Source organism: Coenobita brevimanus, chromosome 49 (genome assembly GCF_032717465.1).
Source record: "Coenobita brevimanus isolate Jiangsu-jjx chromosome 49, ASM3271746v2, whole genome shotgun sequence".
Lineage (NCBI taxonomy): Eukaryota > Metazoa > Arthropoda > Malacostraca > Decapoda > Coenobitidae > Coenobita > Coenobita brevimanus.
The window spans coordinates 1,509,637-1,521,858 of NC_137002.1; the positions used below are offsets into that span (position 1 = coordinate 1,509,637).

General features: G+C 42.5%; 1 protein-coding gene across 1 annotated transcript; it reads left to right on the forward strand.

Annotated features, from left to right (window-relative positions):
* Positions 1–421: 421 nt before the first annotated feature.
* LOC145399446 (alkaline phosphatase, tissue-nonspecific isozyme-like) lies at positions 422–10,899 on the forward strand. Its single transcript, XM_080272061.1, has 11 exons — positions 422–497; positions 2,123–2,340; positions 3,280–3,453; positions 3,672–3,757; positions 4,606–4,711; positions 5,582–5,783; positions 7,234–7,365; positions 8,117–8,308; positions 9,097–9,216; positions 9,749–9,893; positions 10,800–10,899. Exons 2-11 carry the CDS (start codon positions 2,146–2,148, stop codon positions 10,897–10,899), a joined length of 1,452 nt encoding a protein of 483 aa, XP_080128187.1. The 5' UTR covers positions 422–497; positions 2,123–2,145.
* The last annotated feature ends 1,323 nt before the right edge of the window (positions 10,900–12,222 follow it).

A 12,222-nucleotide genomic window follows, 5' to 3' on the forward strand; every position in this document is an offset into this window, starting at 1 on the left:
AATACAGTACTGGCCGGTGGAGCTGCCCGGTTGGACGAATGTCCTTCAATTCCCTCCCTATCCCCGGAAAGGATGATGCACTGCAGGAGAGGGTAACTTCTGCCTGCAGTCCACTGGGTTCACGTTTCAGGTAATCATTGGGTTACTACTACTATTACTACTACTACTACTACTACTACTACTGTTAATAGTAGTAGTAGTAATAGCAGTAGTAGTGTGGCAGCAGTTATGGTAGCAGTAGTAGTGTATGCATTAGTATTAGTATTAGACGTGTTGGTGTCATTCATCATCATCACCATCATCATCATATTTATATCATTGCAACCCCTCTCAGAATCGTCTGGAGGAGAATATTCACCACCACCACCACCACCACCACCACCACCACCACCACCAGTCTCTAACCTTCCTCTCCCCCACAGACAAGGACCAAGACCATTTAGACGTCACGGGCCACGGTCCCAGGAGGGTGGTAGCGCCCGGGACCCGTGTAGAAGGTCAGTGTTATCAGCCCTGTATCTTTGCAATGATAACCCTACCCCAATGCCTCTCTTATCTTCCTCTACTGAACCCAATATGTATCTGTGTGTTTATCTGTCTATCTGTCTGTCTATGTATCTATCTGTCTGTCTGTCTGTCTGTCTGTCGATCTATCTATCTGTCTAGCTGTAAATACTCGAATGGTTACTTTTTTTTTTATTTCCTTTACCTCCTTGCCCTATGCAGTGTGTAGTTATGTGTTTTTAATAATCTAAAGGGCAAAGGGTGTTGTCCTTCACCCGTACTTCAAAAAGGGATGTTCTGCTTCACCCCTAGAGCCAACTCTATGGCTCTGTTCACCCCTACCCCCCCCACCCCACCACCACCTCACCTCTTCCCGACCCTACCAGTCCCGCTTGAAAAATTCTAAGGGATATCACACCCAAGCTTCACTCCCATTGATTCGTGGAGGTGTTGGTAATTGTACTTAATGCACTCCTTTTACTCCAACTTGACCCAGATTCTCGGCCATTTAAAGCTCATTTCACGTAGCTCAGTGGCAGAAAGCCATTGCTACCTCTGTATCCTTTCCATAGCGCTTCTTCGTGATTGGCACTGTATTCTAGTGTGAAGCTACTGCTACAACTCAGCTTTCAAGATGGTGATGTGGCAGTTTTAGGCCAGTTTAGAGTAAGAAGAGTATTTACATCACCCTTGTCCTCCACCAGCCTTCCGTCTCTATGTGTCACGCTTCCAGTACGGCAGGGGTAAAGGGTTAAGTCGCAGGGGGTTAGGTGGAAGGTAAGACAGATACAAGGCACAGACGGTGACAGGAAACAGTGAAGGAGACAGTGGTATCCCCCTCACACCATCCCGTCTCCAGCTGTGTTCTAAGGCAGTGGACCTCAAACATATTCAAGTTTCAACTTTGGAATGCATGAAAAATCCCCGTGGCCCCCCTTCACCTTTTCCCCATAGATATAGCGAGAAAAATTCAAGTTGTTCGTATCAGATGCGGAAGAGAAGAATCCCCTTGCAGGTTATTTTTTGACGTGTAACATCATTTTGACCTACAAATAATGATCATACTAGCGCAAATCTATGAACCTACCCACACTTAAAAAATTCTACATCACATAAATTTGGTTCTCAGCACACATGCATTTTGGTTAGGAAGATCCATGAAACTTAAATCCATATATTTTTAAGTCCCACGTCGCACTGAGAAAACTGACTCTACCACGAGGAATATCCATGGGTAACAGCGATGCAGATAATATAACTAATATTTAGGATATCTCTTAATTGAACTTCATTGACTTTCCTTATAATCTCCATTGTTCGTAACCCACTGTGAACCTCTGAAATAATTTATGAACCCACATGGAACCCTCGTTGAGAACTATTACTCTGACGCCTCCTGAAAATATTATCTCACCTGCCTTACATACGCACATACATACATACACACACACACATATATAGATAGATATGTAGATAAAGATATAGATGATATAGATATAGATATGTAGATATAGATGAATGTGTGTTTGTATGTACTAGTATGCATGTACAGTACGTCTGTATATATGTACGTACGTGTAACTCACCATCAATCTAATCACCTCGGTCACCTCTCCAGACAGTAACTATTGGGAAACCCACATGCAGGCCGACCTACAGGCTCAACTGTCTAAGATACCGATCGTTAAGCAAGCCAAGAACGTGATCGTCTTTCTGGGTGACGGTACATCGATATCCACCTTAACCGCGGCCAGGCTGGAGAAGGGGTTAAGGACGGGTAATTTTGAGCACGAAGTGATGACCTATGAGACGTTCCCTTACTCTACGTTGATTAAGGTGAGTTGAGGTCGATAGATGGAGAGATAGATAGAGAGAGGTGGGTTAGGGTGAGGTAGAGGATAAGAGACTTTCCCTTACTCTCCGTTAAGGTGAGTTGAGGTCGATAAATGAATAGATAGATGGAGAAATAGACAGAGAGAGAGGTGGGTTAGGGTGAGGTAGAGAATAAGACACCTTAACTTTCCGTTGATTAAGGTGAGCTGAGGTAGATAGATAGAAAAATAGATAGGGAAATAGACAGAGACAGAGGTGGGTTAGGGTGGGACAGAGAATGGATTGTTTTGGTTAAGAGATGGAGAGGGAAAGATGGTTTACGAAGAGATATAAATAGACAGAGAGAGAGAGAGAGATGTGTTAGGGTGGGATGGAAAATGGAAGAAATGGAGAGAGAAGGATGGTTTAGGAAGACATATATAGAGGGATATTGAGGGAGGGTGGTTTAAGGTCAGATAGATAGACAGATAGAGTGATAGACGTAGATAAAAAGCTGGATAGATAGATAGATGTAAGAGCTTTAGTACCTAGATTTTTGACCACCGAGGCCTTCCCTTATTGTGTTGCGATAGATAGATGGATAGATAGACATAATGATGGTTACGGTGGTGATGCTAATGAAAGCTACTGATGATTTGAGTGATGAAAATAGTTATGTTGATGATGATGACGACAAGGAGAAAAAAAGGTTATATTAGTGGTGATGATAAGGATAATTATGATGATGATGATGATGATAATGGTTGTGATGATGATGATGATAATAATAATAATAATGGTTGTGGTGATGATGATGATGATGATGATGATAATAGTTGTGTTGATGATGATGATGATGATAATGGTTGTAATGATGATGATGATGATGATAATGGTTGTGATGATGATGATAATAATAATAATGGTTGTGGTGATGATGATGATGATGTACCCTCCTTACAGACATACAGCGCAGACAAGGTAGTGACAGACTCCGCAGCCAGTGCCACGGCTTATCTAACGGGTGTGAAGGGAAACCAGGCGACTATCGGTGTGGATGCCAATGTACTCCTGAATGACTGCGATGCTATGAATGTTCCCCAGTTCCACACCAAGTCCATCCTGAGGAACTTCCAGGTGGGTGTTCATTGGGTGTGTAGATGTTTGAGAGAGAGGGAGAGAGAGAGAGAGAGATCGTCCCAGTCCTACAGTTTCTAGGGTTGCTTAAGGCACGTGAAAGGTAGTCATAAAAATGTCTATCTGTATATATCTATCTGCCCGTCCATTAGTCAGTCTATCTGTCTATCCATCTACCTGTCTATCTATCTATCTATCTATCTATCTGCCCCTCACAGGAAGCGGGCAAGTCAACGGGCATCGTAACGGTAACAAGAGTGACCCACGCCTCCCCGGCCGGCAACTACGCCCACACGGCAGAGAGGTGAGGCCACGAGAGGTCACCCAAGGTCAAGTTAGGTCACATTATCATAGAGTGTCGGTCATGTTAAATTAGGTTAGATTAGGTTAGTTTTTTGTTGTAGGGGAGCTCACCATCCACTCACTCGATGTAGTGCAATATAAGTTGACTACACAGAATGACACACCAAATGGTATCTTGTAATTCAGGAAATCACTTACTACGTTGGGTGGTAACAGTGTAGCCAGGTGAGGCCTGGTGGGCGTATGGGTTAAGGCGCCTCAACCTGATGGGAGAGTTAAGGTGTACATCTGAAGGGGGGATTGGGATTTACTACTCACAATGCCAGTCAGGGGCGAGTAAGGCTGGTCACCCTCGCTTTATATGCTGGGACTGGGTAGCCTAGCCCTGGGCCCCTACGCTCCTGATTTAAAAAAAAAAAAAAAAAGGATGGTGGATGGATGAATGGTTAGGTTTGTCATGTTCATTTAGGTTGGATTAAATGTGTCTTTATTGTATATTGAAGTTATCCCTGGCCGAAAACGTTTTAAAATAAGTTAATTCATTTCAGAATTTCCAAACTAAAGAATTTCGGGAAGTCTGTTTTGTTACTTAGGTCTGTTTCATTTGTTTGTTTAATATCCGTTTTCCATAGTGTCCGTTTTCTACTTCCTACGCCTATTGGATCTCTCTCTCTCTCTCTCTCTCTCTCTCTCTCTCTCTCTCTTTCTCGGTTAGTGGGAGAAGAAGTTTGGTCAAGGAAAAAACAGTGAGTGGAACAGAATAGTAATCGAGTGTAGAAATATAGTGTAGATTTCTTGTTGTTATTATTGTTGTTGTTATTTGTTTAATTGCTCCCCCCCCCTCCACAGACACTGGGAGAGCGACGATGACGTTAACGACGCGGAGGAGGATTCGGAGCTGTGTGACGATGTAGCCGAGCAGCTGGTGTTGGGCGAAACGGGCTCACAGATTAAGGTGTTATGTCGCCCCTGAAGATTTTTGTGATGTGGTTGTGGTGATGTGGTGCTGATTTTAGTGGTGTGTTTTGATGTGGTGGTGGAGTTGTGGAGGTGATTTTAATGGTGACGTGGTGGTGATTTTAGTGATGTATGTTGATGTGGTGGTGGAGATGTGGCTGTGGTGATGTAGTGGTGATTTTAGTGATGTATGTTGATGTGGTGGTGGAGATGTGGCTGTGGTGATGTAGTGGTGATTTTAGTGATGTATGTTGATGTGGTGGTGGAGGTGTGGTGGTGATTTTAGTGATGTATGTTGATGTGGTGGTGATTTTAGTGATGTGTATTGATGTGGTGGTGTTTTCAGTGATGTGTATTGATGTGGTGGTGATGTTAGTGATGTGTATTGATGTGGTGGTGATGATTTTTGTGATGTATATATGTAGTGATGGTGATGTTTGTGATGTGTATTGATGTGGTGGTGGAGAATTTAGTGAAGTACATGTACATGGTGGTGGAGAGGGTCACCTTCACGTAGTAGCACCGTTATTGCCGGGTGGTGGAGCTGCCCTGGTGTACAAACGTCCCTCATTTCCTTCCCTGTCCCCCGAAAGGATGATGGTGGACTGCTGGAAAAAGGTAGCGTCAGCCTGCAGTCCACCGGGTTTACATTTCAATTGAACCTGGGTCCACTCCTATAACTACTACAATTACTGATAATAATAATAATAATAATAATAATAATAATAATAATAATAATAATAGTAATAATAAAAATAGTAGTAGTAGTAGTAGAAGTCATAGTTGCAGCAGTCATAGTAGTAGTAGTAGTAGCAGTGGCAATAGTAGCAGCACAGTAACAGTAACTTCCACGCCTCTCCCTTCCCAGGTAATCCTAGGTGGTGGTCGCCAGAAGTTCACTCCTAAGGGCGTGGACGACCCTGAAGACGGGGACGGAGGCAAGAGGGACGACGGCAAGAACCTGATTGAGACGTGGGTCAACCAGAAGACACTGCTGGGCAACGCTTCCTATGTCTGGCACCGCAATGACCTCCTGGGAGTTGACACATCCACCACGGACTATCTGCTGGGTGAGTGGGTTCGATGTTGTGATATTGTGAACAGCGGCCCGTCTTGAATGGTGGCTGAGGAGTCAATTGAATATTTCTGAGAGATGTAGTTCAGTAGTTTAATCACAGTAAATCGTAACTTAAGACCGCACTGCCTCAACAGTTGCATAAAGGCAGTTGGTGTAAACATGTAACTTTGTAGACTCGAATAATCTCATTTATAGTTAGCTTACACAGAGGGAGGGGCGTGAATAATAGTAGTATCGCTCCTTCATTCCATACCCCCCATACACACACCCTTTTTCTAACTCATCATTAAAATAATGCTCATAGCCCCCTCCATCCATACCCCCCTCATACACATACCCTTCGTCTCACTAACATAATCATATCCTTCCCTAAAATTCCTCCCCTGTTGGCAGTAAACGCAATTTCTGTATGTTATAGTTCTTTCACCTTAACTTGACCTAGACTTTTGCCCTTTTGCAACTTATTCCACGCTGGTCAATGACAGAAAGAGACGGTATATACCACAGCTCTGCTTCTTTTTCATAGCACTTCTTCGTGAATAGCTCCACATTTTACTGTTAATCTGATGTCACAGCTTAGCATTCAAGATGGAGATATGGCAGTTTTAAGCCAAGTTAGAGTAAATAGAGTATAGTATAATTTATCTTTTCAGACGCCCTTTGCCCACCTCCCCACAGCTTAACACATTTTCAGTTCGTAGGTGGGTGATGTCTTTTCTAACCCACTCCACAAATAGGGTGATGCAGTGGTCGAATATCCATCTGGCATCTGGAAGGCCTTGAGTTCGATTTTGGGACCGATTAGACTGTTAGATAAAGGTTGTTTCCCCTCCCTTGTCCCTGTTCGTGCAGAGGTATAATTAGGAATGTGGATGTACTGTCAATGATTGCTTTTAGTTTCAGGAAAATTAATTAGCCTTAGCAGAAACTGTTATGTGTGTGACTGAAAGTGTTATGAGAAATATTTTGAGATGGTTTGGCCACATGGAGAGAATGGAGAATGAAAAACTGACTAGAAGAGTGTATGTGAGTGAGATGGAGGGGGAGAGGAGAAGAGGGAAACCAAGGATGAGATGGAGGCATGCCGTGGGGAGATATAGGAGGGGTGTGTGAGTTGAATAGAGGGCAGTCAAATGGCAGGGGACAGGGCGACGTGGAGGCGATTTGTTTGTGGCAGCCTCTTTTGGAATTAATGTGTTGGACAGAAGATCGACAGATAGATAAATAGAGCGATAGAAGACTGAGCCTTAACAGAAATTAATTGCCTGCCTTAATGGCCTTCTTGCAGTCAATAAATAATAATCTTAAACCTTCTCTCTCTCTCTCTCTCTCTTTAACTGTCTGTCTGTCCATCCATCCATCCATCCATCCGTCTCTCCCCAAATACAGTATCAAACTCAGCGTAATATTCACCCACTCTAACCCCCTCCACCGCCCCTCAGGCCTGTTCGACTGGAGTCACATGTCCTACTATGTGGACAAGGACACAAGCAACCCCACACTGGAGGAGATGACGAGGGCGGCGCTGGAAATACTTACCAGGGATAGTAATGGCTTCTACCTGTTTGTCGAAGGTACGTAGCATTTTAAGTAGTAGATAGACCATAATTCCAGGCTACATTTATCCATCGACTTAGCTACGTGGAAGCAGCACGAGGAAGGAACATCAGGCAGTAGCATCAACAGAGCCCACAGTCTTCGAAAAAAAATTGGTGTACGTGGCATTGCTTAATTCAAGATCAACCGAGCCCTAGGTAGAGATGGGATAAAGAACCATAAACACGGACGGAAAACAAAAATAAGAAAAACAGACACAGAGAGGCTATAGAATAAGAACACAGAAACCGCAGAAGTAAGAACCATAAACATAGACAGAAAACACAAAAACAAGCTAAAACACAGACAGAAAACCCAAGAATAAGAACCATAAACACAGACACAGACACAGAAAACACAAGAAGAAGAACCATTAGCAGAAACAGATAACAAATACGAACCATAAACAGAGACACAGAAAACACCCCCAAAAAACGAACCAGAGAGACACAGAAAACACAAAAATACGAACCATAAACAGAGACAGAAAACAAAAATAAGAACCAGGAATATAAACACAGAAAACACAAAAATAAGAGCCAGAAACCCATACAGAAAACGCAAAAATACGAGAACTGTCAAACTTTCTTAGTTTTTCTTACGAGTATTTTTGCTAACTTTTGACGAGTATTCTGCTAACTTACGAGTATTTCTGCTAACTTACGAGTATCTCTGCAACCTTCTCACGAGTAATTCTTCTAACTTACGAGTATTTCTGCGTACTTTCAGGAGGCCTCATCGACAGGGCTCACCACCTCAACGAGCACAGATCCGCCATAGAGGAAGCCCTGGAGTTCGAGAAGGCTATAGCGCTGGCCGACTCTATGACCGACCCAGAGGATACCCTTATATTGGTGACCGCAGACCATTCCCAGCCCGTGGTGATCAATGGCTACCAGGACAGGGGATCCGATGTGCTGGGTGAGTGTGTGTGTGTGTGTGTGTGTGTGTGTGTGTGTGTGTGTGTGTGTGAAATAAACTACTATAGGGAAGAAGCCAGTGTGAGAGGGTTAAGAGTGTGTGTGTGTGTGTGTGTGTGTGTGTGTCTGTCAGTCTGTAAATTTCCTAATAGTACTGTTTCAACTTATCCCCATTCCGAGTGGAGTAGAAATATTGTTTTTCAGTAATATGTGTTTTTAAAATATAAGTAGCTCATAGCCAAAGCAATGATAATTTTAGACATATATTTGTAGATAATCAGAGTTATTGAGTCAGGTCACCTTTGGATCTTTATTATGGCTGCAAAATAATGATCTACAGAGGTAACAGATAATAACTACGAACAGTGGAATGTGATGGAGGGAAATATGACAGTACCATGAGTAGCACTGGAACAAATTGCAGCTGTGATATAAGGAGGAACTAAGTCATGTGAATAATGGATTGCTGTGAAACGAAATATGCAAACGAGTGTATTATAATGAAGGAAGTTACAGTTGATGGGGTGGAAGGAATTTTTACAGTACCATGAGTAGCACTGGAACAAATTGCAGATGTGATATAAGGAGGAACTAAATCACGCTTGGTATGGAACGAAATTTGGAACAGAGTGGATTATAATGAAGGAATTTACAGTTGATGGGAAGGAAGGGAACGAAATTTACAACAGGGTGGATTATAATGATGGAAATTACAGTAAACAGGATGGAAGGAAGAGCGAAATATTACGTCCTTAATCAGCCCTCACCTCCCTCTCGGCCACTCTACAGGACTGGCCGATTATTCAGACGTAGATGGCCTCCCCTACACCGCCATTATGTACACCAATGGACCCGGGTACAGAGGAGAGAAGGACGGATCCAGGCCTGACCCCTCTGAGGAAGACTACAGTGAGTATATGGGGCAGGATGGCTTTGTGTGGTATGGGTGGTGATGATGAGGAGGGAGGCTGTATATGTGAGGGGGAGTTTATAGTGAGGGTATGAGGCAGGGTAGTTTAGATTCAGGATAATGATGATTGGGAGGGGACTAGTATATGCAGTAGTAGTAGTGGTAGTAATGTTGTAGTAGTAGTAGTAGTATCCCCTGGTTTATGTGAAATGTGAACCCGGTGGACTAGAGGCTGAAGTTCCACCATCCTCTATCCAGGGGCTAGGGAGAGATCAGAGGGACGTTTGGATAATAGGTCAGAGGAATTTTACATCACTGCCACCACGTGAAGGCGTCCCACCCCACCCCCAAGGGCAGGAAGAAGTAGCGATGGGCAAGATTATGTGTATGAGAGAGAGAGGGGGGGGGGAGGGGGAAAGACAAGGAGAAATTAATCGGCCACACTCCCCTTCGCTCCCCACAGTCTTTATTCCACACTTCAACGCTGTACCCTGGCTGTACCTAATAAAATTCCTCTGCCTACTTCCCCAGCCGATCCTCACTACCTTGGCGCAGCGACGGTACCCATGATCGAGTCCAACCATGCCGGGGAGGACGTGTTTCTATACGCCAGGGGTCCACACGCCCACCTCTTCACCGGCATCCACGAAAACGCATACATACCCCATGCCGTCAGGTAACCATATTTTAATTAACTACACCTGGGGCGGTAATTTGGTGCGGCTAGGAGGCTCACTAACACCTGTTTCTTACCGATTTATTCCTGATTCGTGCGGTTATGAAACTTACTGACACCACTTCCTTACCGATTTATTCCTGATTCGTGCGAATGTGAAGCTTACTAACACCTCTTCCTTACCGATTTATTCCTGATTCTGCTCCGTTGCCACATTCCTGTGTTATGTAATCTGTGTCAACATTAAAAAAATATAAAAAGCTTAGAGAGAAAGAGAGAGAGAGAGAGAGAGAGAGAGAGTAATGTCGGTAGTTAGGAAAATAAATCGCTTAGGAAGAAGTACGACGGAACTTCCTTACCCAACAAGAATACGGGCCAGAGAGAGTATTAGTACGTAGTAAAGGAAAATAAATCGCTAAGAAAGAGGTGTTAGGGAGCTTTCTAACTCACCTGACGGGACTGGGCAAGTGACACCTGTTGAATATTTTAAAAAAAGAAAAAATAATTGAACTTTATCTACGAAGAGAAAAAAAAAAAAATAGTTTCTATAGTCATTTCATCTTAACTCGGCCCAGATTTTCGTCCTTTCACAGCCATCCCTCAGCTCAGTGGCCTAAAAAGACTATACTAAGGTTCAGCATCCTTTTCCATTGCACTTCTTCGTGACTAGCATCGTATTATTGGTATTTTACACATAATAGTCGGTATTATTAGTATTCTGCACATCTGCATTTAGCACACACACACACACACACACACACACACACACACACACACACACACACATGATGATGATGAGAATGGTAATAATGATGATAATAATAATAATGAAGATAATAATAATAATAATAATAATAATAATAATGATGATGATGATGACGATGATGATGATGATGCCTTTTTTAGATACGCAGCGTGTGTAGGTGATGGGCTTCAGTTCTGCTCGGCGAAGGGAGCGAAGGAGGGGCGGGAGGAGGAACAGACGGAGGGGGAGGAGGAGGAGTAGACTGAGAATCGCGTCCAAGCGTCACAAAAATTACTTACAATAATTTTCTTGGTGCAGTTTTTTTGAGTTTTTTCGTTTCCCTTCTCTCTCTCTCTCTCTCTCTCTCTCTCTTCCGTTTTGTGGGAAGAACGAGAGAGGGATAATTTGGCATTCTACTTTTTTGAATTGTAAACAGAAATCATAGTTGCATTATTATTATTATTATTATTATTATTATTATTATTATTATTTCAAGGATGGAATTTGAAATAAATTTGTAATATTCTCCAGACTGATCTTCCTACAAAAAAAAAAAAAAAAAAAGATCAGTTACGAGATTTTTTTTTCCAAGGAAGAATAGGAGATAAGGACTTACTTTTTTTTTTTTAAATCTTATCCTTGGCCGTACTGGAAAACAAACTGTATAATACGAGATTTGTTTTTCCACGAAGAATGAGAGACAGCGCCAGTTTGGACCCTTTTACCTTTATTTGTAAAAAAGAAAAAAAAATCGCATATATGTGATTTATTTATTGCAGGAAGAAGGGGGGATGGTAAATAATTCTCTTTATCCGTACATGCAGTGTTTCCCATTTAAACTATAATTATATAAAATGGGCGCAGGATTGTATTGGTTTTCATTGTTTCTGTTATTTATGAAACTATCATTACTATGTATATGTTATTTAATAAACTATTATTTATTTTTATAGTGCTTTTCATTATGTATTTGTTATTTATTAAGCTTATTTTTTTATAGTGGTGTTCATCATGTATTTATTATTAAACTACTATTTATTATTATTAATTAATCTTACCCTCTCTCGGAATATAAAGTTTGTATGGACCTTTTTTTTTTTTTTTTTTTTTTTTTTTTTTATGTGTCCGACTCTGGGCATAGGCTTCACAGCCTGCTATCAAGGCCCAGCGGTCCTCCTACATACCATACACCTCTACATGTCACCTGGTTTCACTTCCTGTAATTTACGATGTTTTACAACTGGAGAGGGACGCCTTTACGTGGTGGCACCGATATAACCTGGTGCTCCACTGCCTGGCCATACAAACGTCCCTCAGTACCCTCCCTGTCCCCAAAAAGGAGGATGGTGGACTGCAGGACAAGGGTAACTTTGCCCCCCAGTCCACTGGGTTCACAGTCAGATGTGTCTGGGGTTAATACGACCATTAGTACTCGACCACTACTACTACAATAACTACTGCTACAACAACAACTACTACTATTACTACAGCATTAAACAGTCGCTTAAGACGAATATACGTGGTCTCTCTCTCTCTCTCTCTCTCTCTCTCTCATTATGCCGGGCACTGCAAGCAAACTTCGCG